At 46.6% G+C, this 22537-nt stretch overlaps 1 protein-coding gene across 1 annotated transcript; it reads left to right on the forward strand.

Annotated features, from left to right (window-relative positions):
• Positions 1 to 730: 730 nt before the first annotated feature.
• On the forward strand, positions 731 to 1705 carry LOC122725266. The gene has a single exon (XM_043962305.1). It carries the CDS (start codon positions 731 to 733, stop codon positions 1703 to 1705), a length of 975 nt encoding a protein of 324 aa, XP_043818240.1.
• The last annotated feature ends 20832 nt before the right edge of the window (positions 1706 to 22537 follow it).

Here is a 22537-nt window from a genome sequence, read left to right on the forward strand (position 1 = left end):
ACCGGAGGCCCGAACCCATGGGAGAAGGGCGAGGGAGATGATAGAAAATGATGAGGCCGATAATTATTCTGTCGGGACTACCAGATGGACGAGAAGTGAAGCAGAGGAGGAGGAATGCTGCCTGGGGAAGAAACCCAAGCAAGAAGATTAGAACGTAGACCAAAAGCTGCAGAAGTTGAGGGAGCAGCTCTTGGCTGAGCTGGGAGCGAAGGATCAGAACCAAACTCTCCTACCCACTACTTCACCCTTCTCGAAATGGGTACAGCAGGAGATTGTGCCTAAGAAGTTTATGACGCCACCAATGGCAGCCTATGATGGAGCTGGAAACCCCCGGGAGCATGTCCTCAACTACAAAACTTTCATGGAGCTGCAGACCCTGTCAGATGCCTTGATGTGCAAGGTATTCCCAACAACGCTCTCAGGTCCGGCAAGGGCATGGTTCAATAACCTTGGAGCCGGGAGTATTGGCAGTTTTGGAGATCTAGCCACCCGCTTCATCAGCAGATTTATTGCTGGGGTGCCTGCGGATAGGAAGACGAGCTACCTGGAGACAATCAGGCAGAGGAAAGACGAATCGCTCAGGGAGTACGTCGCTCGTTTCAATACGGAGGCCCTGCAGATTTCAGAGCTCGATGAAGGAAGGGCGGTAGAGGCCATGCAGAAGGGGATGACCTCTGCCGAGTTCTTTGGCTCGTTGAGCAGGAAGCCCCCGACCTCACTGGCCGAACTGATGAACAGGGCTGAGAAATACATAAGGCAGGATGATGCCTTGATGACCAGCAGATTCGCTAGGGCAGCGACGGATAAAGGGAAGGCCCTAGAAGAAAGGAGGCCAGAAAGGCAGGAGAAGAAACAAAGCAGAAGGCCAGAGCCCTACAGGCAGCCCTGGGAGCGAAGGGATCAAAGACCTCTCCCCCTTGAGGTCCCAGAACAAAAATCACGGCCCTTGTGTGTCCCAGAGAAGCCGACCCCACTCAATGCCTCCAGGGCGGAAGTGCTCATAGCCGTCCAAGACAAGGAGTTCCTCCAATGGCCTAGGCCCATGAAAGCAGAAGCAAACCAGAGAGATCCTGACAAATATTGTCAGTACCATCGCACGCACGGCCACGACACCAACAACTGCTTCCAATTGATAACAGAAATAGAAAGGCTGATAAAGAGAGGGCACCTGAAAAACTTCGTGAAAAGACCGGAGGGACAGAGACCTCAGCCTAATCCGGCAGATCAAGCGTCGAGGAGAACAGGAGCTAACCCGGTGAATGATGGGTCTAGTGGGACCATTAACATGATCGTTGGAGGCACAGGCGGTCGGATGAGCCGAAGGGGGAAAAAGAGGAGTAGAGAAGGAGAAAGTAGCAGTGCCGAGGTTATGCAGGTCGTTAAGCACTCCCCAGTGACCATCACTTTCTCTCCGGAGGATGCTCAGGGCGTTCAGATGCCCCATGATGATGCCCTTGTCATTGAGACCGTCATTCACAACTATCGGGTGAAGAAGATCCTAATGGATAACGGGAGCAAGGTGAACCTGTTGCCATACCGGGTTTTTCAGCAGATGGGAATCCCCGAAGAACAGTTGATCCGGGATCAAGCACCAGTCAGGAATCGGAGGAGTATCGGTGCCCGTGGAGGGGAAGGTGAAGCTGGCCCTCACCTTGGGAGAAACACCAAGGACTCGCACCCACTATGCGGTGTTTTTGGTGGCTAAACTCCCCCTGAGCTACAACGCAATCCTGGGAAGACCCGTGCTATATGACTTTGAGGCCGTCACCAGTATCAGATATCTAGCGATGAAGTTCCCCACAGAAGCAGGGGTGGGAGTAGTTCGGGGAAGCCAAGAGGAAGCAAGGGCAGTGTATCTAGCTACGGTAGCGGAGCCAAGCTCAACAGAGGAAAGGCTGAATTCAGAAGTCCTGGAGGTCCGAGACGAGAAAACAGAGGCTAGGACAGAGCCGGTGGGGGGAACTAGAGACTTTTTCTTTATTAGAAGCAGAAACAGATAAAGTCTTCAGTTTCAACGCCGGCCTCACCAAAGAGCAGAAAATTGAGGTCATGGCTCTGATCCGAGGTCATACATCAAGCTTCGCTTGGAAGCCTTCCGACATGCCAGGGATTGACCCAAAGGTGATGACGCACAAGTTGAATGTCCTCCTCGAGGCCAGACCGGTAAAACAGAAGAAGAGGGTAGTTGGAAGGGAGAAGCAACAGGCCACCAGAGAGGAAGTACAGAAGTTAGAAGAGGCAGGCTTTATTAGGGAAGTCATGTACCAGCAGTGGTTAGCAAATCCTGTATTAGTCAAAAAAGCCAATGGCAAATATAGGATGTGCATAGATTTTACTGACCTGAATAAGGCCTGCCCTAAAGATTGTTATCCCCTCCCTGATATTAATAAAATGGTCGACTCTACGGCCGGTTTTGATTATATGTCTTCTTTGGATGCTATGTCTGGTTATCATCAAATCCCAATGGACAGGTCGGATGAAGAAAAGACCTCGTTCATAACAGAAGATGGGACTTACTGCTATAGAGCTACGCCTTTCGGGTTGAAAAACGCTGGGGCAACCTACCAAAGACTGATGAACAAAATCTTCAAAAATCAGATCGGCAGAAACGTAGAAGTTTACGTGGATGACATGGTGGTCAAGAGCCCAACTTTCCAACAGCACATGGCAGATTTGAGGGAAGTATTCGGGGTATTAGATCAGTACATAATGAAGCTAAACCCGGCAAAATGTGCCTTCTTCATCAGGGGAGGAAAATTCTTGGGGTACATGGTGAGTGGAAGAGGCATCGAGCCCAATCTGGAGAAAGTAGAAGCCATACTGAATATGCCAGAATCGACCTGTGTAAGGGACGTCCAGAGACTAACCGGGAGAGTAGTGGCGCTTAATCGATTCATGTCGAGGTCGGCAGAAAAGTGCTTACCATTCTTCAAGAAGTTGAGGAAAGTGCCGAACTTCGAATGGACAGAAGACTGCCGAGAAGCTTTCAAAGAGCTCAAAAGCTATCTCAGCTCGCCTCACGTGCTCAGTAGTCCCTTGGAAGGAGAAGAACTTCTGATATACCTGGCAGTCTCAGAACAAGCAGTCAGTGCAGTATTAGTAAGGGTGGAGGAAGGAGAGCAGAAGCCTGTTTTCTATGTCAGCAAGGTACTTAAAGATACTGAGGTCAGATATTCGAACATTGAAGAAATGGCCTACGCTCTACTACTAACAGTCCGGAAATCCAAAGTTTATCTGGAAGGCCACCAGGGAATAGTAATGACGGACCAACCCTTGAAGAAGATTCTACATAGGCCGAAAACCTCACGCCGAATGCTGACTTGGTCCATAGAGATTAGCCCTTACTGCTTAGAATATCGACCTCGGATAGCTATAAAATCTCAGGCTCTTGCTGACTTCATAGCGGAATGCACATTCAATGAGGAACAGGAAGGATCATCTTCGAAAATGTCAGGGAAGGGAAGTGAGGGAGAGCCTTCCCAAAAATTTTACTGGAAATTGTATGTAGATGGGGCATCAGGCGCCGGGGGCAGCGGCGCTGGAATAATGCTTAAGGGGCCGGGGGATTTCAAGGTTTGCTACGCCCTACGCCTAGATTTCAAGGCCTCCAATAATGTAGCAGAGTATGAAGCCCTAATAAATGAGATGCTGGTGGCCATGGAGGTAGGGGCAACCGACCTCGAGGTAAATAGTGACTCTCAGCTGGTGATCAACCAGGTAATTGGGGCATATCAGGCCAGAGACCCAACCATACGGAATTACCTAACAGAAGTAAAAGCTATAGAAGCCGAGCTCATGAGCAGAGGTGTTGCCATCAGATTTCAAAGAATACCTCGAGAGGAAAATGAGGAAGCAGACCTGCTTAGTCGGTTGTCGAAGGAAGAGTTAGAACAGCTCCCTGACGAAGTGTACATACAGCACATCAACCCGCCTGCTTTTAATAAAACAACCACTGTATTGCAGGTAGAACAAAGCTGGACTTGGATGACCCCATACCTGGAATATCTGGAAAAAGAAAAGCTCCCTGAAGACAAAGATGAAGCAAGAAAGATAGCAGCTCGTGCTGCTAATTATCAAGTGGTAAGGGGGACCTTATACAAAAGGGGGAAATCCAGCCTGTAGCTCCGGTGCGTGAGCCCGGAAGAGGCAATAAAAGTGATGGAGGAGATACACAGGAGAACGTGTGGAGCTCATGAAGGAGCAGGAACATTGGCCAACAAAATATTCAGGCAGGGGTATTATTGGCCTACCGTTAAAAAAGACACAGAAGAATTCGTCCGGAAGTGCGATGTATGCCAGAGATTTGCCAACGCCATCAAAATCCCGGCCACTCCTCAGTCCAGCATATCCAGCCCGTGGCCGTTCTCGCAATGGGGAATAGACATTTTGGGACCTTTTTCCAGAACCACGGGGCAGAAAAAATTCGTAGTGGTGGCCATAGAGTACTTCTCAAAATGGCCGGAGGCGGTGGCAATTCCCACAATCACCGCCCGCCAGATGATAGATTTTGTATGGGGGCACATCATCTGCAGATTTGGCATACCGAGGGTGCTCATCTCAGACAATGGTAGACAATTTGACTGCAGCACCTTCAGGGCATTTACGGCGAACATGGGCATATGGCACAAGTTTTCCTCAGTGACTCATCCACAAACCAACGGGCAGACAGAAGTCACCAACCGAGCTATTCTCCAGGGTCTGAAAAAACGGCTGGATGGGGCAAAAGCGAACTGGGCAGAAGAGCTCAACAGCATACTGTGGGCACTACGAACTACTCCCATTCGGCACTGAGGCTGTAGTCCCAGTCGAGCTACAAGTCCCCACACACCGAGTCCAGTTCAGCAGTGAAAGCACTAACGGAGATAAATTAAGAAGCAATCTGGACGCCCTGGAAGAAGTCAGGGAGGAGGCTCAAATCCGAACTGCTGCTTATCAACAAAGAGCAGCCCGTTATTATAATCAAAGGGTCAGGGAAAGAAGCCTGAAGGTAGGAGACCTGGCCCTAAGAAATCTGGAGGCTACGGGAAAAAGAGCGGCAGTAGGCAAGTTGGCACCAACCTGGGAGGGCCCATTCAGAGTAGCTAAAGTGGTCAAGCCAGGGGTGTATCAAATTGAAGATATGCAAGGAAACCATGAGCCTCACGCCTGGAATATCCAGTACTTCCCTTGAGATATTATTGAATATAGAAGACCAATTGTATTTCAAAAAACAAGGCAATAAAATAGGCGTTATTATCGCCCAACCTCTTTCCTTTTGTCATAATTCACGTTGTTGCTCTTAAAAGAAAAGAAATAAAAATAAAACAAGCATCAGAAGACCTCCTTGAGACGTAGAGACCTCCTGGAGGTAAAAACGGCCGGCGGGACCTCCAAGGTCTCCCTGGAGCAAAAACGGCCAGGATCTCGTAAGATCTCCTGGAGCAAAAACGACCGGCGGGACCTCCAAGGTCTCCCCGGAGCAAAAACGGCCAGGATCTCGTAAGATCTCCTGGAGCAAAAATGGTCGGCAGGACCTCCAAGGTCTCCCTGGAGCAAAAACAGCCAGGATCTCGTAAGATCTCCTGGAGCAAAAACGGTCGGCGGGACCTCCAAGGTCTCCCCGGAGCAAAAACGGCCAGGATCTCGTAAGATCTCCTGGAGCAAAAACGACCGGCGGGACCTCCAAGGTCTCCCCAGAGCAAAAACGGCCAGGATCCCGTAAGACCTCCTGGAGCAAAAACGGCCGGTGGGATGGCTAGGATCCCTGAAACACAGCCCACACGAGGCTGGGCAAGAAAGCAAGGAAGACAAAATTCCGAGCTCCTGAGTCCGTCACACAAATAGTGCAGAAACCGAAGAAAAGAGCAAAAACTCGAGCTCCTTAATTTGCTGTACGGACGGACTCTCAACAAATAAACGACCAAGCTCAATAAAGCCGGGTAAAGAAAACAACAAAAGGCCGAGCTCCTCATTCCAGTAAAGCATACAGCCCGAACCGCACTTACTGATAAAGGGTCGCTTCAACAAGGGACTAGATATTCGAGCTCGTAACAGGAAAGAGAGGTAAAATTGTCTAAAAATGAAGCTGCGCAGTTACAAAGGCTAAGGATTTACCTCCTCACCACTTATGTAATAAATATTGAGGAGGTAAAGGGGCAAGTCGTGGAAAAATCCAAAAACGCAAGCAGATGGAAGCACGATAAAGGTCAACCCTGCTCATCACTTAAAAAGGTCAAAAGTTCAGCCAAACGACAGAATTTCAGTCCTGACGGGCCTGAAGGCAAAAAGGAAAGACATTACAGTGGATCCCTCAGGAAAAATAACCAAGCACGCAGTTCAAGTATTTCATTCATGATAAGCAGAGATAAGTTCAAGAATGAACGAAAAACAAGAAGTAGTTCAAATAAAGGAAAGTAAAATTTCATTAAAAGAAAAATATATTACAATCTATCCTAACTATCTGCTTGGGTTGAAGGAAAAACAGTCCTTAAGGGACTTATATTTTTAGGTACATCATCACCTACACTACCTTTATCTACATTTACATTAACATCTGAAGGAAGTCTGGCATCCTCCGGCTTAGATCCCTCAGCGCCAACAACAGGCACAATCTCCAGCCCTGGAGGCCTAGCACCCTCCTCTCCCAGTTCTACATCTTCCTCTTCAGGCTCGGGGTCATCTCCTTCAGTTCCGAAGACCCCCACGTCTTCTCCGTCCAGCTCGGATTCTTCTGAAGAAGATTCAACTGTAATGCGAGAGGTTCCTCTAGGCAAGGGCAAGTCGTCCTCCTCGTATAGCACATTTTCGCCATCAGAGTCCACCTCAGCAGCTCGGAGCTTTGCTAGAGGGATATCAGGAGCAAGCCTGGCTTCTCTTAAACCCCGATTGAAGCCAGTCGCGAACATGCGGAAGCCTTTCTGCCAAACAGCAATCTTCATCTCATCAGAGGCTTTGTACTCCTCAAGTTGTGACTGGCAGGCCTCAGCTATAATTACCTTCAGCTTAGGAGAATCCTTATAATCTTGGAGGTGAGCTTCACAGGCATGTTCAATCTTCCTTTTTAGCTCATCCGACTCCTGATACTCCATCAGAAGCCTCTCACACTCTAGCTGGATGTTGTCTTCAGCATGTTCGGCCTCCTCGAGCAAGGCTGAACACTTACGTTCTAAAGCCCTGACTTCATGGCTGAGCTGTTGATTATGAAGTTTGGACTCCTCCGCCGATAAAGCCAGGTCTCTTATACGTTCAGAGCTCGTGCTCAACTCCTGCTCAAGGATTTCCACCCGAGCCAAGGCCCCCTCTTTTTGAATCTTCACCTTATCAAGGTGAGCCTGAATTCCTTCGAAATCAGCCTTCAGGGCCTCATACTGGCGCTGGACCTCGTCCTTTTGACTTATAGCCTCGTCCCTTTCACGAAGGATCTCCACCATGGAGGACAGCTGCTTCAAAACTCCTTCACAGTGGACTTCAGCTACAGCTACCCTCTCATCAGATTCCTTTAGGACTTTTCGGGTGTGAGACAACTCCGCTTCCAGGGATTTAGCATGTTCATGCGCCTCGGATGTCCTCACATCAGCCCTCTTGAGGGCCTCCAAGGCTGTATGTAGCTCGAGTTGGAGGGATTCGGAGTGCTCTCGAGCAGCCGTGAGATTGCCTCTAGCGTCGCTGGTGGCAGACAAGTTCTCCTCCAGACGCGCCTCCTCAATCCGGCGATTCACAGACTCCCGGAGAGAATGGTCGCGAGCGTCCACCTCCATGAAGAGGCCCGTCACCTAGTACAAAAAGACAACCATCAGAAGAAAGAAATAAAGAAAGCCAGAAAGGAAACAGAAAGACGACTTACCATCAGAAGCATCTCCCTAATCATATCCCCGAGCTCCTCCCGAGGTCGAGATCGGAACGCTGCTTGCTCCTTAGTAGAACTGGCTAGAAGACCAGTGAGGGCAAGCAGGCGTGGATCTGAAGCCTCTATAATGCCACCAAACATCCGTTCTTTGAGGATTTCGGCGACTACACTGGCTGGAGATTGGTGGGTGATGTCCTCCTCGTTCAGAATATCATTGTCAGGAGCAGATAACAGAGGTACTACAGGGACATCTTTTTCCTTTCCAATAGGAGGGAGGGCTGGAGCTGATCCTTTGGAAGCCCTGGACTTCTTCCGAGCAGGAGCCGAGGGAGATATTTCAGAGGGGCCGGACGCTTGTCCCCGGTCTTCACTGAGGCACCTCCGTCAACAGGTCCAGATTCAGTCCCCATAGGGGTAGGGGCATCCCCGATAGGGGCCTCCAGGACATCCTCTTCCACAAGAACGACCTCCATTCCCTTCCTTGGAGCTTCCTCTTCAATAATGGGGGACTCAAACCTTCCCCCTAGCACCCCCTCAGAAGGAAGAGCAAGATCCAACCTCAATGTCTTCTGTCTGCTTCGCAATGACCAGTGGAGTTTCCCTCACCTCCTCTATGGAAGCTTGATTGGATCTAGACTCCTGAGCAGGTTTAGGAGCCGAGGTCGACCTGCCACGGCTAGGTGGCCGAGAGGATCTGGCACCGCGAGAGCTCGGCTTAGGAGCTCGAGAGGAAGCTCTAGCAAGAGGTCGGCTAACCTTCTTAGAAGAAATAATCTGAGCCACCTCTTCAGCGGCCTCAGACATGCGGCGTCCAGCCCGAAGGGCATCTAAGGCGGCGTTCATGCTCTCCCAGGACAGAACTAAGTTCTTTGGGGGCTTGATCTGGTCCATCTTGACGTCAGAAGCTGCCGAAAAACACAAAACCAGAAAAACTTAGCGTACTTTCTAATACTAGTTGTAACAGCCCGGAAATCGGTACCCCTCTGTAACGGCCCGAACCATCACCGACGCTAGGATCCAGATCGGCTTAAGGCCGCCGGGACCCGTAGCAAGCCAAACATACCTTCTACCACCTGGTCAAATCCCATACATGATCAAAACTTAAACATAAAAACTGAAACATTTGATGTAAATACCGAGCTTGACTTGTATGCGACATAACTGGAATCAGAAAAGAACCCCTTATTAGAACCCTCATCAAAACTCTAGCTGGGTTAACAACATACATCAAGCTGGGTTAACAACATACATCAAGCTGGGATTTCATCCAAAGAACTAGAACCTAACCTGTGCATGCATCAAACCACAAACACAAGACCTCCACTAGGGTCCTCATCAAACACTAGCGTGGTAAACAACACATGCCACTAGTTCAGTTCCAACACAACTCAACAAAAGCCATAACATTAAAACATTATATACATCATGTACTACAAAGGGACTAACCAAGTCTTAGGGCCAAGCACAGTTCTAATCCATAAACATAACTCTTACAATACATAACATCTTACAAAAAGAATATCGAATCTTAATACATGTCCACACTAAAAGCTTACTAATCTATTAAATAACCATAACATTTACCCTTGACGTCCTCCTGGACTACTTCTGACCTGCAAAACTGGGGTTAGGGGAGAGGGGTGAGCTAAAAAGCCCAGTGAGTAGAAACAAAGAAAACAGTTCATTAATTACATGCTTTCATGAAATGCGTCATAGCACAAACAAATCATATCACGGATTGGACCCAACCCCAAAACATCCCTTCCAGTCTCAGTATGCCCGGCCCGGCCGGGTCTCACAACCTTCGTATGCCTGGCCCGGCCAGGTCTTATAACAACTGTATATGTATGCTTGGCCCGGCCAGGTCTCACAACATCTCTAGGACTAATGGGGTCGTTCTTGGTCCAATCTCCATCAACAGTAAATAATGCAATGCTTCATATTCGTGTAACTAGTGCAATCAACCTATTACATATAAACATGATGCATGAGCATGCTTTAGGCATTTGATTTCATAAAATAAAGATTAGGTTTAGTTCTACTCACCTCTGGCAGACGCTGAACTGACTCTGCAACAGCTAACACTGATGGCCTCCTCGATCCCTCGGGTCCGATCCTACACAGGTGGACTCGAATGAGGTGCCAACACACTCTAAACAACTCATAAACAACTACCTAAAAACCCCTTAAAACATCACTTAAACATGCATAGAAAACAACCTTGAGAAGGCTGGACAGGGCACTTTCGGCGGCACCTTCGGCGGCCGAACCCTCCCTCCAGAGACGAAACTCGGGCACTTTCGATGGCCGAAAGTCCCACTCCAGAGACGAAAGTCAGGCACTTTCGGCGGCCGAACCTTCCTTCGGCGGCCGAAAGTCTGCTTTCAAGCCAAAACTCAACTTTCGGGGGCAAGGTTAGGCGGCCAAACCATGCATCCACAGACAGATTCGGCGACCGAAGCTACTTTCGGCGGCCGAACCTGAGTTTTTCCCAGAAGGGCATAACTCAGCTTCTCATGCATTCAAGCCTCCTAAACCTTCCAAACACCCCAAAACAAGCACCCAACTTTACCAAAACATGCATAAACCTTAAACCATGCATAAAGGAGCTTAACAACTAGATTAAACTCCAAAAAAAACATCAAAACATACCTAGATAGTTTATGACCCACATAGGCCAAAACCATCAAAACAACCCAAATCCTCACATACTCTCTCCCCATCATGCATACTCACTCCCACATGCATAAAGGAGCATAAACTAACAACATATCATCACATAAACACATATAATCATACATTGGGCATCAAATCCACATAAACCTAAACATGCATATCTACCCATTAAAACACCATTAAACTTACTTAAAACTTCATTAAAACATAAAGGGAAGCATAGATCTACACTTACCTCTTGAAGATCGAGGGGTGGTGCGATCCCTAACTCGGACGTGTGGAGGATCCAAGCTCCAACAATCTCCAAGCTCCCAAAACTCCTACTTAAGCTTCAAATCTTCAAACACAAGGGTAGAACTCATGAAAACTTGAGGGATGGGTAGAGAAATCATGAAAACGACCAAAGGAAGGCAAAGACTCACCTGAGCTCGAGAATGGGGAGAAAACTCGCCCATTTCCGATCTGAGGGCCCTTTATAGGTGGCATGGTCGAAGACCTTCGGCAGCCTAACGTGCCCCCTAAACTCATGCATGTTCGGCGGCCGAACTTGACTTTCGGCGGCCGAACTTGACTTTCGGCGGCCGAACCTTGGCTCGTTCAAACAAGACTTTCGGAGGCCAAAGGCGCTCCCGAAATCTTTCCATGTTCGGCGGCCGAACTTCACTTTCGGCAGCCGAACCTGGCAAACGCCTCCTTGGTCTATTCTTTTCAAAACTCAAATCTTTTCCATTTAAAACCATGAAATTATTGTGAAAACATTTTAGAAAACACATTTTACCCCTCTAGAAACCTCTGGCATATTCAGAATTCCAGATTTCAACGGAGATTCCGCCGGAAGGTAGGGATTCCGATGCCGGAATCTAGCCGGGTATTACATTCTTCCCCCCTTTAAGAACATTCGTCCCCGAATGTTCCACAAACAAACAGGCATCTGAAAACATAGCATCAATCATACATAAACAAGCAAGCAATCAAGCAAGCAAAACTTAAAACCCTCTCTCCAAAAAGAGAGACACAGGTACTGCTGGAGTAAGAACACCCGGGTCTTCCAGGCACACCTTTTTCCCAAAAGAACCACCTTAGCAATACCCCAACCTTCTCCTGAACTCAACACGCATCCACTGCGCTACTCTGATCCTTACTCTTTCTCTCTTCTTCACCTCTTCACCTTTACCAACTGGCTTCTTCTCACTGCTAACCCAAAACTAACTCTAACTCTCACAGGTAGTACCCGGATTTCAGATTTATCTTGGAAAACAATTAGCTTCTACTAACTATTCCAATAAATCATCCATCCTGCGCGGGAATACCTGCCTTTGGTAGTAACTTTGGTCAACTGCTTATAGTTGTTACAAAGTCTCGAGGATCCATCCTTCTTTTTCCACAACCACACTGGAACGATCCAGGGTGAGGTACTAGGTCGGATAAAACCCTTGTCTACCAACTCTAGCAATTCTGTAACAGCCCGAAAACCGGTACCCCTCCTGCGTACCCTACGAACCTGATAGGCTGACCTCAAACCTCTAGGCATCCCTACTGTGTTCCCTCGACAGACTACCTCTGACCCATCCTGTCCTCTAAACTTGACTACCTTGTCTCTACAGACCAAGATAGCACCACGAGCAGAAACCAATCCATCCCTCGATTGACGTCCAGACAGTCAAGTCTAGGACCTCAAAGTCGGGTGGAAGGCATCTACCCTCAACTGACACTGAACTGGACCGGCAGACTGACTCTGCCACAGATGGATCACACTCGGGTCCACTGACCCAAAGAGAACACTCTAGCCTAGAAGCTATCAACTCAACCTCTCAACAGCTCCTAGAGCAACTAAAGAAAGAGAAACTCCAGAGTTCACAAAACATACACATCAGAACATTCAAAAGTGAGCGTACCTGGCACCACTGTGTTCGATGTGTCTGCCTCTTGCTGAGCTTGGGTGAAGATCCGAGCTGGAGCTGACGGACCTTCTCCACGGGAACCTTTAGAAGAAAAGGCTGACCCTCTTCCTCTGCCTCGACCACTAACCTGAACCATGGCTAGAGCTGCTGGCTGAGCTGCTCTACCTGAAGCTGCTTGCTGGGACGGAGCCAACCTGGGCGCAGTGGGACACTCACGTGCTATGTGCCCCTCCTGTCCACACCTGTAACATAGATTAGTCCCATAACGGCAGACTCCCTTGTGCGGCCTTCCGCACCTCAAGCATCTTGAACTGCCTAAGCCAGAGCTCGAACCACCATCTAATCCCAGACTAGACTTCAACCGTCTCCACAACTTCTTCTTCTTCCCCCTCAGGGTTCTGCCCCACTTCTTGCTTTTTGTAGAGGCTGTACTCAGAGTGGAGGGATCAATCCCTCCTGAACCTGAGATTCTGGAATCCTGAGTCTGAGCATCCTCCTGAGAATCTCCCATACCTTATTCTGGTACTCTGATTTCCAAACTGACATCCCTTCTCTAAACACCCAACTCTACTTCCCTCATACTAGCTGACATCCTTCTTGGAGCCATTCCTTCTCTGCTTACATCAAAAGACCTTCTAGGGTCCCTTGATGTTCCCCATCTGCTGACTCCCCACGACTGCGCTCTAGGCAGAGCAGGGGGAAAGGTGTCCATACCTTCCCTCTCAGATGGAACTCCAGTCGATTCCACAGATCGACGAGCACCTCGCATTCTGGCTCCTCTGAAGAACAACACACAAGCAATCAATCAATCATTAGCATCATACTGTTCATATGAAAACACATGAACCCACATACATAGCATAACATTAATGACCATGCATAAAATCATGGCATTTCACATCATCATTCAAGACAGGACTCAACATCCTATCCTAGTGGACATGATTCCTTCCTATTGTGCTTGCCCTTCTATGACCTCTACACCAACCTCTTTCCGATGTGCAACACACCGTACTCTTGAGGCCCAAAGCTCTGATACCATTCTGTAACAGCCCGGAAACCGGTACCCCTCTATAACGGCTCGAACCATCACCGGCGCTAGGATCCAGATCGGCTTAAGGCCGCCGGGACCCATAGCAAGCCAAACATACCTCCTACCACCTGGTGAAATCCCATACATGATCAAAACTTAAACATAAAAACTGAAACATCTGATGTAAATACCGAGCTTGACCTGTATGCGACATAACTGGAATCAGAAAAGAACCCCTTACTAGAGCCCTCATCAAAACTCTAGCTGGGTTAACAACATACATCAAGCTGGGATTTCATCCAAAGAACTAGAACCTAACCTGTGCATGCATCAAACCACAAACACAAGACCTCCACTTGGGTCCTCATCAAACACTACCGTGGTAAACAACACATGCCACCAATTCAGTTCCAACACAACTCAACAAAAGCCATAACATTAAAACATTATATACATCATGTACTACAAAGGGACTAACCAAGTCTTAGGGCCAAGCACAGTTCTAATCCATAAACATAACTCTTACAATACATAACATCTTACAAAAAGAATATCGAATCTTAATACATGTCCACACTAAAAGCTTACTAATCTATTACATAACCATAACCTTTACCCTTGACGTCCTCCTGAACTACTTCTGACCTGCAAAACTGGGGTTAGGGGAGAGGGGTGAGCTAAAAAGCCCAGTGAGTAGAAACAAAGAAAACAGTTCATTAATTACATGCTTTCATGAAATGCGTCATAGCACAAACAAATCATATCACGGATTGGACCCAACCCCAAAACATCCCTTCCAGTCTCAGTATGCCCGGCCCGGCCGGGTCTCACAACCTTCGTATGCCTGGCCCGGCCAGGTCTTACAACAACTATAATTGTATGCCTGGCCCGGCCAGGTCTCACAACATCTCTAGGGCTAATGGGGTCGTTCTTGGTCCAATCTCCATCAACAGTAAATAATGCAATGCTTCATACTCGTGTAACTAGTGCAATCAACCTATTACATATAAACATGATGCATGAGCATGCTTTAGGCATTTGATTTCATAAAATAAAGATTAAGTTTAGTTCTACTCACCTCTGGCAGACGCTGAACTGACTCTGCAACAGCTAACACCGATGGCCTCCTCGATCCCTCGGGTCCGATCCTACACAGGTGGACTCGAATGAGGTGCCAACACACTCTAAACAACTCATAAACAACTACCCAAAAACCCCTTAAAACATCACTTAAACATGCATAGAAAACAACCTTGAGAAGGCTGGACAGGGCACTTTCGGCGGCACCTTCGGCAGCCGAACCCTCCCTCCAGAGATGAAACTCGGGCACTTTCGGCGGCACCTTCGGCGACCGAAAGTCCCACTCCAGAGACGAAAGTCAGGCACTTTCGGCGGCCGAACCTTCCTTCGGCGGCCGAAAGTCTGCTTTCAAGCCAAAACTCAACTTTCGGGGGCTAGGTTAGGCGACCAAACCATGCATCCACAGACAGGTTCGGCGGCCGAAGCCACTTTCGGCGGCCGAACCTGAGTTCTTCCCAGAAGGGCAGAACTCAGCTTCTCATGCATTCAAGCCTCCCAAACCTTCCAAACACCCCAAAACAAGCACCCAACTTTACCAAAACATGCATAAACCTTAAACCATGCATAAAGGAGCTTAACAACTAGATTAAACTCCAAAAACAACATCAAAACATACCTAGATAGTTTATGGCCCACATAGGCCAAAACCATCAAAACAACCCAAATCCTCACATACTCTCTCCCCATCATGCATACTCACTCCCACATGCATAAAGGAGCATAAACTAACAACATATCATCACATAAACACATATAATCATACATTGGGCATCAAATCCACATAAACCTAAACATGCATATCTACCCATTAAAACACCATTAAACTTACTTAAAACTTCATTAAAACATAAAGGGAAGCATAGATCTACACTTACCTCTTGAAGATCGAGGGGTGGTGTGATCCCTAACTCGGAGGTGTGGAGGATCCAAGCTCCAACAATCTCCAAGCTCCCAAAACTCCTACTTAAGCTTCAAATCTTCAAACACAAGGGTAGAACTCATGAAAACTTGAGGGATGGGTAGAGAAATCATGAAAACGACCAAAGGAAGGTAAAGACTCACCTGAGCTCGAGAATGGGGAGAAAACTCGCCCATTTCCGATCTGAGGGCCCTTTATAGGTGGCCTGGTCGAAGACCTTCGGCAGCCTAACGTGCCCCCTAAACTCATGCATGTTCGGCGGCCGAACTTGACTTTCGGCGGCCGAACCTTGGCTCATTCAAACAAGACTTTCGGAGGCCAAAGGCGCTCCTGAAATCTTTCCATGTTCGGCGGCCGAACTTCACTTTCGGCGGCCGAACCTGGCAAATGCCTCCTTGGTCTATTCTTTTCAAAACTCAAATCTTTTCCATTTAAAACCATGAAATTATTGTGAAAACATTTTAGAAAACACATTTTACCCCTCTAGAAACCTCTGGCATATTCAGAATTCCAGATTCCAACGGAGATTCCTCCGGAAGGTAGGGATTCCGATGCCGGAATCTAGCCGGGTATTACACTAGTTATGAGGAAAAAACAGAACTGCTGGACAAAGCACTATACCCGTATCTCGAATATCCCTAAGATTAGACACGAACATACACTCACCGACATCATACTTCTTGTCAACAGAAGTCAGTCGAAGATGCCCCACCTGCTCGGTAAGGCTTAGTTGGGGCAGATCGTTGCAGCCCAGGGGGACATCCTCCCAGTCTAGCCCTACTCCCCACGACAAGTTAGTCTCTTTTCTCAGCTTTGCCACAAGGAAACTCTCTACCCATCCCTTTATTGGGTCCTTGTAGCCTGTGAAAAGAGACAATCCACCACGGGGGGCAAAATAGTAAAAATTCTGAATCGCCCTAACGAGACGGAAGAAAGTGACGAATAGACACGCTGTGGGTGTAAAACCCCAACTCAAGCAGATAGATTCAAAACAACACATGAACAAAATAGAATTTGGAGACAACATCCGGGGGGTTATCCCGAAGTATTGGAAAACCTCGATGAAAAAAGGGGTAAAAGGGAAAGTCAGACCGAAGTCCCTCTGCTTAAGAAAGAAGACTATACTACGACACTTCTGGGGATCTATCAAACCTGGAGGGGAAGGGTTTGGAAGAACTATCCTCTCATTTTGCAGAGGAGCTCGAATATAGTAAAGCGGAGTATCTAAATATCTCTGAGAAATATACTTAGTTATGGTAGAAGGAGTGAAGTTTGACTCAAGATTAGAAACATCGGGAAGTTTAGAACCTTCCATGGAGGAATAAGAAAGCGTACCTGAAACACAATAAGGATGAATAAGCAAAGAGGTCGAAGGAGAACAGAGAGCAGAAGAGAGCAAGTTTTCTTAGGAGACAGAGAGAATTCAAAATGAGAAACAGTAATGAGACGAAGAGTTGCTTTGAACAGTTTTGTCCGGGAGCGGCGCAGTCATTATTACTCTCGATATTTACCCCCTCGTCAGTCAGACAATAACTGACGAGAAGGTAAAGGGGCAATTGATGACCTCTGGATTTCTCCACCCCGGTCAAGGGCCAGGACCACGGCAATAGCCCATCATCCGAAGACCCACACACCATCTGCACAAAACAGGCCCGGCTCGTCCAAACCTTAAGATCGGGCTCCACCTGGATTTCTCATCCAGGTCAGCCCGACCTGCCCAGCCTCTCATATGGGTCCCCTTTTGGGCTCGGTTCTCACTCATCTCTCGGCCCAGCCCGGAACCAAGAACGAGACCTATCTGCCTGCCTTGCGGACCCACTCATGCATGCGCACAGGGAGAATCAGAAGCCGTTACTCATGAGGCAGGTGCCTGATATCCTCGTACGTCCATATCTGTATAGTAGAGACACGTGGCCCAATGGCGGGGATTCCGTTATACGTCACTAGCAGACGAAAGGAAAAGAATAAAAGGGGAGACCCCTTCCTAAAACCTCTGAGTTTTTTATTACTTACTGAACCTCTGTAAAACCCTATTTTCTGGATCTCGGATCATCAGGTGTTATTAGGATGTTTGCATCAGTAAGCTTCAATAGAAGTAAAAGATCATGTGTGAGCCAAGACGCAGTTGTGGAAGCAACAACTACTGTCACATTGATGCGAAAACCCAAGGATATCAAATCCTGAAACCCAAAAACACAAGTGATAGAGAACAAGAAGAAGATGCAGATTCCAAACCTATTGAACCCCCAAATGACTAATGCAAATGGAAACGCAAGTAACTAGTTGATTAAGAAGTCAAGAATAGAAATTCACTAGTATGCAAATACCTTGATGAAACTCTATTGGCCTTCAGTGCATATTGAGCTTCCATTCCCTCTAACATTCTGCCAATATAAATTTGAAGTGATTCCTTGAAATTTTTAGCTCTCAATCTTATAATTGATCGTTGGGGTAATGCTAACTCTTTCTTTGCTCCTCTTCTCTTACCATCCGTGCTTGTGCTTACATCACACTTGTTGGCTGGGCTATAATGATACAATCAGCATTAGCTGCCAATTCCAACTATTTTATGTCTTTTTTTTGTGTCCTAAGCATTTCTCAGCTAAGCTCAATAGGTTTTTATCCATGTTTGGTGGAGTGGTGATGTGAATGCTTCTAAACTTAAATGGATTAGCTGGCAACATTCATGTGTTTTAGAACTTCATGGAGGTTTAGGCTTTAAGGATTTTGAGAGTTTTAATTTGGCTTGCTTGGAAAACCAATGTTGGAGACTCATTCATAATCCCTCTAGTTTATATGCCAAAGTGTTAAAAGCCTTGTACTTTCCTCTTGTTTCCTTTTGGGAAGCTGGCTATAAGTGGGATAGTTCTTGATTTTGGCAAAGTTTGTTAGCTAGACGAAAAATATTATTTTAAGTGGTGTGCATAATTGTTGGTGATGGCATTTCCACTTATATTTAGTATGATCCTTGGTTGCCTTAGCTAGATGGTTTTCAAATGCAACGTCCTTCAGTGGTTCTGTCTAATGTCCGTTCAATATTAGACCTAATTAATCATCATACTCTTAATTAGGATCATCAGCTTCTTCTTCATCTTCTCACACGTCAAGTAGCTAACCAAATTTTGACAATTCCAGTTGCTCATCTTAGCACTTCAGACTCTGTAGTCTAGTTCCATATTAGGAATGGAAAGTATATTGTTCGGTATGGATATTATTTTTTGATGCATCATCTCCATCTCTCAGGTTTGGCTTCTCATCCATCCTCTTCCATGAATCCCTGTTATGATACATGGAATAGTACTTGGTCCGTGCAAGTAATGCTGAAGTTGAAGTTTTTTTTAGAGCTTGCTTAATGATGCTTAACCTGTCTTATCTGACCAAGTTAAGAGAGGTTGTCTTATAGAATCTTGTTGTTTACTTTGTCAGTTTGAGCTTTAGACATTGCCTTTTCTACTCGCTTAATCTGGTTTACTAGCCCTTGTGCATACAAACCTATTTCTTCTGGTTTTCCTAAGTTCCTTTTGTGGTAGGAGGCTTTATTAGCATAGTCCAAGATGGAGACTGAGCATTTGAGACTTTTAACTCTTGCTACACTTACTCTCTAGCATATTTGGAAAGATTTTAATCAATGTTTATTTGATAAAGTTGCTTCGGATCCTATGTTTATTGTGTCCCACATTTCATTTGACTTCTTAAAATTATAGCTAAGGTATTTCTATTGCTCCTTCTATTGCATCTCATCGAGCATCTATAATTACTATCAGAGTTTCTCTTTTTTTGGGTACCTTTAGTGTAATATCCGGCTAGAGTCCGGCATCGAAGTTCTACTTTTCGGTGGCATCTCGGATGTCGGATTCCTCTAGAAGGGTAAGATTTCTAGTTTTGTAAAGGATTTTAGTATGTTTTAATGTTTTAAGTGTAAAAGGAAATGAGTTTTTGAAAGAAAAGAGCCAAGGAAGAAATACAAGGTTCAGCCGTCGAAGGTGAGTTTCGGCCGCCGAACATGCATGAGTTTTGGTTTCACGTTAGGCCGCCGAAGGTGGTCTGGCCAGCCACCTATAAAAGGCCCTAGGTCAGTGAATGGATAAGATTTTCTTTCCATTCACAGACAGAGGTGAGATCATGCTCTTCCTTGGGTGATTTTCATGTTTTCTTCAAATCTTGCAAAGTTTTGATGAGTTTTATGTTGTTTTGAAGCTTTTGAGCAAATCAACCAAAAGTATTGTAGTTGGAGACTTTGAGGGAGAGTTTCTCCATATCTCCACGTTGGGATCTTTTATCTTCTTGGTTGTAAGAGGTAAGTGAAGATCCTGAACTTCTTTTCATGATTTAGGCAAGTTTTATGGAGTTTTATGGGTAGAGATGCATGTGTACGTTTAGTTGAGGTTTTGGTTGATTTGTGGTCAAAGCATGCTTATGTGTTTAGTTGTGTTGTTTGTTGGGGTTTTAAGTTAGTTTTGGACCCCTTTGTGCCTATACTTGAGTATATGCAGGTTGGGACTTTGTTGGTTGCATGTTTGAGTGAAGTTTGGGTTGGTTTGCATGAAGCAGAACACGTTTCTGCCTTACTGGAGAATCCAGTTTCGGCCGCCGAACATGCTTAGGAGGTGGTTTCAGCTGCCTAAGCTTGCCCAAGCTTGCTCCCGAAAGTTTGGACTTTCGGCTTTGGAGGGGAGTTTCGGCCGCCGAAGGTGCCGCTGAAGGTTTGAGACTTTTGTCTCTGGAGAGGACTTTCGGCAGCCGAAGTGCCGCCGAAAGTGCTTGAGGTTCGGCTCTGGAAGGGACTTTCGGCCTCCGAACCTGCCGCCGAAAGTGCCCTGTCCAGCCTTCTTTGGCATGTTTTTCTTGATTCTTTTAGGATGTTTTAGGGGGGTTTTGGGGAGTATTCTAGAGGTGTTTTTGAGTTAGTTTGGTCCCTCATTTGAGTTCACCTGTGTAGGAACGGACCAGAGGAACCGAAGAGAGCAGCAGTGAGTACTGCTTTAGAGTATTCAGAGTTAGCTCAGAGTCAGCCAGAGGTGAGTGGAACTAAACTAAATCTTTTAATATGAGAACTTAAATGCTTTTGAGCATGTTCCATGCATCATGATATGTAATAGGTTGAATGCACTAGAATACACTAATGTGACGCATTGCATTATTCTATGCTTGTACGGATTGGACATAGTTTTGGATTCACTAGCCCTCCGAGTAAAGTCCTGAGGAGCCCTGAGAGGGCCGGGCACAGAGCACCATAGGGTGCGTAGAGAAGTCCTGAGTAGCTCCTTCGCGGGCCAGGCACAGAACAGAGGGAATTTTGAATCTGTCCTTCTGAGATGGGTGATTTACTTGTGATGTGATGCATTCCATGTGAGCATGTTTTATTAACATGTTTTATCTATTCTACTCACTGGGCTAGTATAGCTCATCCCTCTCCTTTAACCCCAGTCTTGCAGGATCAGAGTCAGAGGGAAGTCAGCAGGGTACAGGAAGAGTAAAGACTTTTGTAATAGCATAGTGTGGACATGTAATATTGTAAAAAAATGGTTTTGTATTGTATAGTGTAGAGTATTGTGCTTGACCCATGTGTAAATCCTTTTTATATACATGGTCTGTTTATGTGCTGTGAATGTTTTTATCAGTATGTGAAAAACCAGGCTTAACAGAATATGAGTTGAACCCATCTAGAGCAAGCTCTAGTAAGGGGTTTTATAGTACAGAGATAGTGCATGCACAGGTTGAGCCTTGGTTCAGAGCATCAGTTTTATGTTTTTACAGAAAGTGTATGATCATGTATGGGATTTTTCAGGTACACAGAGAGTATAACAGGCTTGCTACGGGTTCTGGCGATCTTAAATCGATCTGGATCCTAGCGCCGGTAGCGGTCTGATTTTCGGGTCGTTACAGATTGGTATCAGAGCCCTAGGTTCATATGGTCGGACCTAGATAGAGAGTGTCGGGCTCATAGAGGTTATAGTAGGTCAAGCACAATAGGAAAGCATATCCACTAGGATAGGATGTTGAGTCCTGTCTATTTGCTGAGGTGTAATGCCATGAGTTATGCATGTGCATTATTGTTATGTGATGTTTATATGCTGATGTGTGCTGTTATGTTGTTTTCCAGAAAGTTAAGATGAGAGGAACTCGTCGATCTGCACGATTGACTGGAGTCCCACCAGTGAATGAGGGTTCAGATGCTCATCCTCCTGCGTTGCCAAGGGCAAGGTCTCAGAGATCAAGCAGGGAGGGTATGTCAAGGGACCCTAGAAGGTCTTTTGACGAGAGCAGAAGAGAAGCAGATAGAGGAGGGAGCTTAGAGGAAGTGAGGGAGGCTATGGATGTGGATCAGCCAAGAGAGGAAAGCATGGGTATGGGCGGGTCGAAAGAGGGTATGGGAGAATCTCAGGGAGGCGCTCAGGCCTCGGGGTTTGGTTATTCACCCCATTATCCACCCTTTCCACAGGGCCCAGGGTATCCGATGGGGGGTACGTCGGATTTCTCTAGCTTTACCCCATATCCTACCTACATGCCTTACATGCCTTATCCTCCTTTTTACCCACCATATCCCATGTATCCACCCACACCTTTCCATCCCAGTACAACATACCCAGAGCCAAGTTCAGCACCTTCTCCACCACCAGAACCAGAACCAGTAGCCCCAGTTGTCCAAGCACCGCAACCTAGCTCAGCTGAGGGAAGCAAAGTGAAAATGACAGAGTACCTGAAGTTGGATGCTCCCAAATTCAATACGGGAGAAGATCCATTTGAGTACCTCAGAACGGTTAAGATGATAACCGATGAGTTAGGAGCTGATGATAGCAAAGCCATTGAGATGGCAGGGTTCACATTGAAATGTAAGAAGGCTCGAGAGTGGTTCAAGAATTATGTGGACCCCAGGTTGGACAGCATGTCATGGGGAGAGTTCGCCAATGAGTTTGCAGGGTGGGCTTTTCCTGACAGTTCCAGGGAGCTGAAAGTGATAGAATTTGAGCAGTTGAGGCAGACCGAGGAGATGAGTGTAGATGAATACATAGATAAGTTCCTGGATCTGCTACAGTATGTGGGTCAGGCTTATGACACTGACCAGAAGAAGGCAAGGAGATATACTATGAGACTTCATCCCA

The sequence above is a fragment of the Manihot esculenta genome, chromosome 12 (assembly GCF_001659605.2).
Source record: "Manihot esculenta cultivar AM560-2 chromosome 12, M.esculenta_v8, whole genome shotgun sequence".
Classification (NCBI taxonomy): domain Eukaryota; kingdom Viridiplantae; phylum Streptophyta; class Magnoliopsida; order Malpighiales; family Euphorbiaceae; genus Manihot; species Manihot esculenta.

Bases quoted from the DNA above. Each gene is read 5' to 3' on its own strand.
- LOC122725266 (XM_043962305.1), top strand. From the start codon at position 731: ATGAACAGGGCTGAGAAATACATAAGGCAGGATGATGCCTTGATGACC.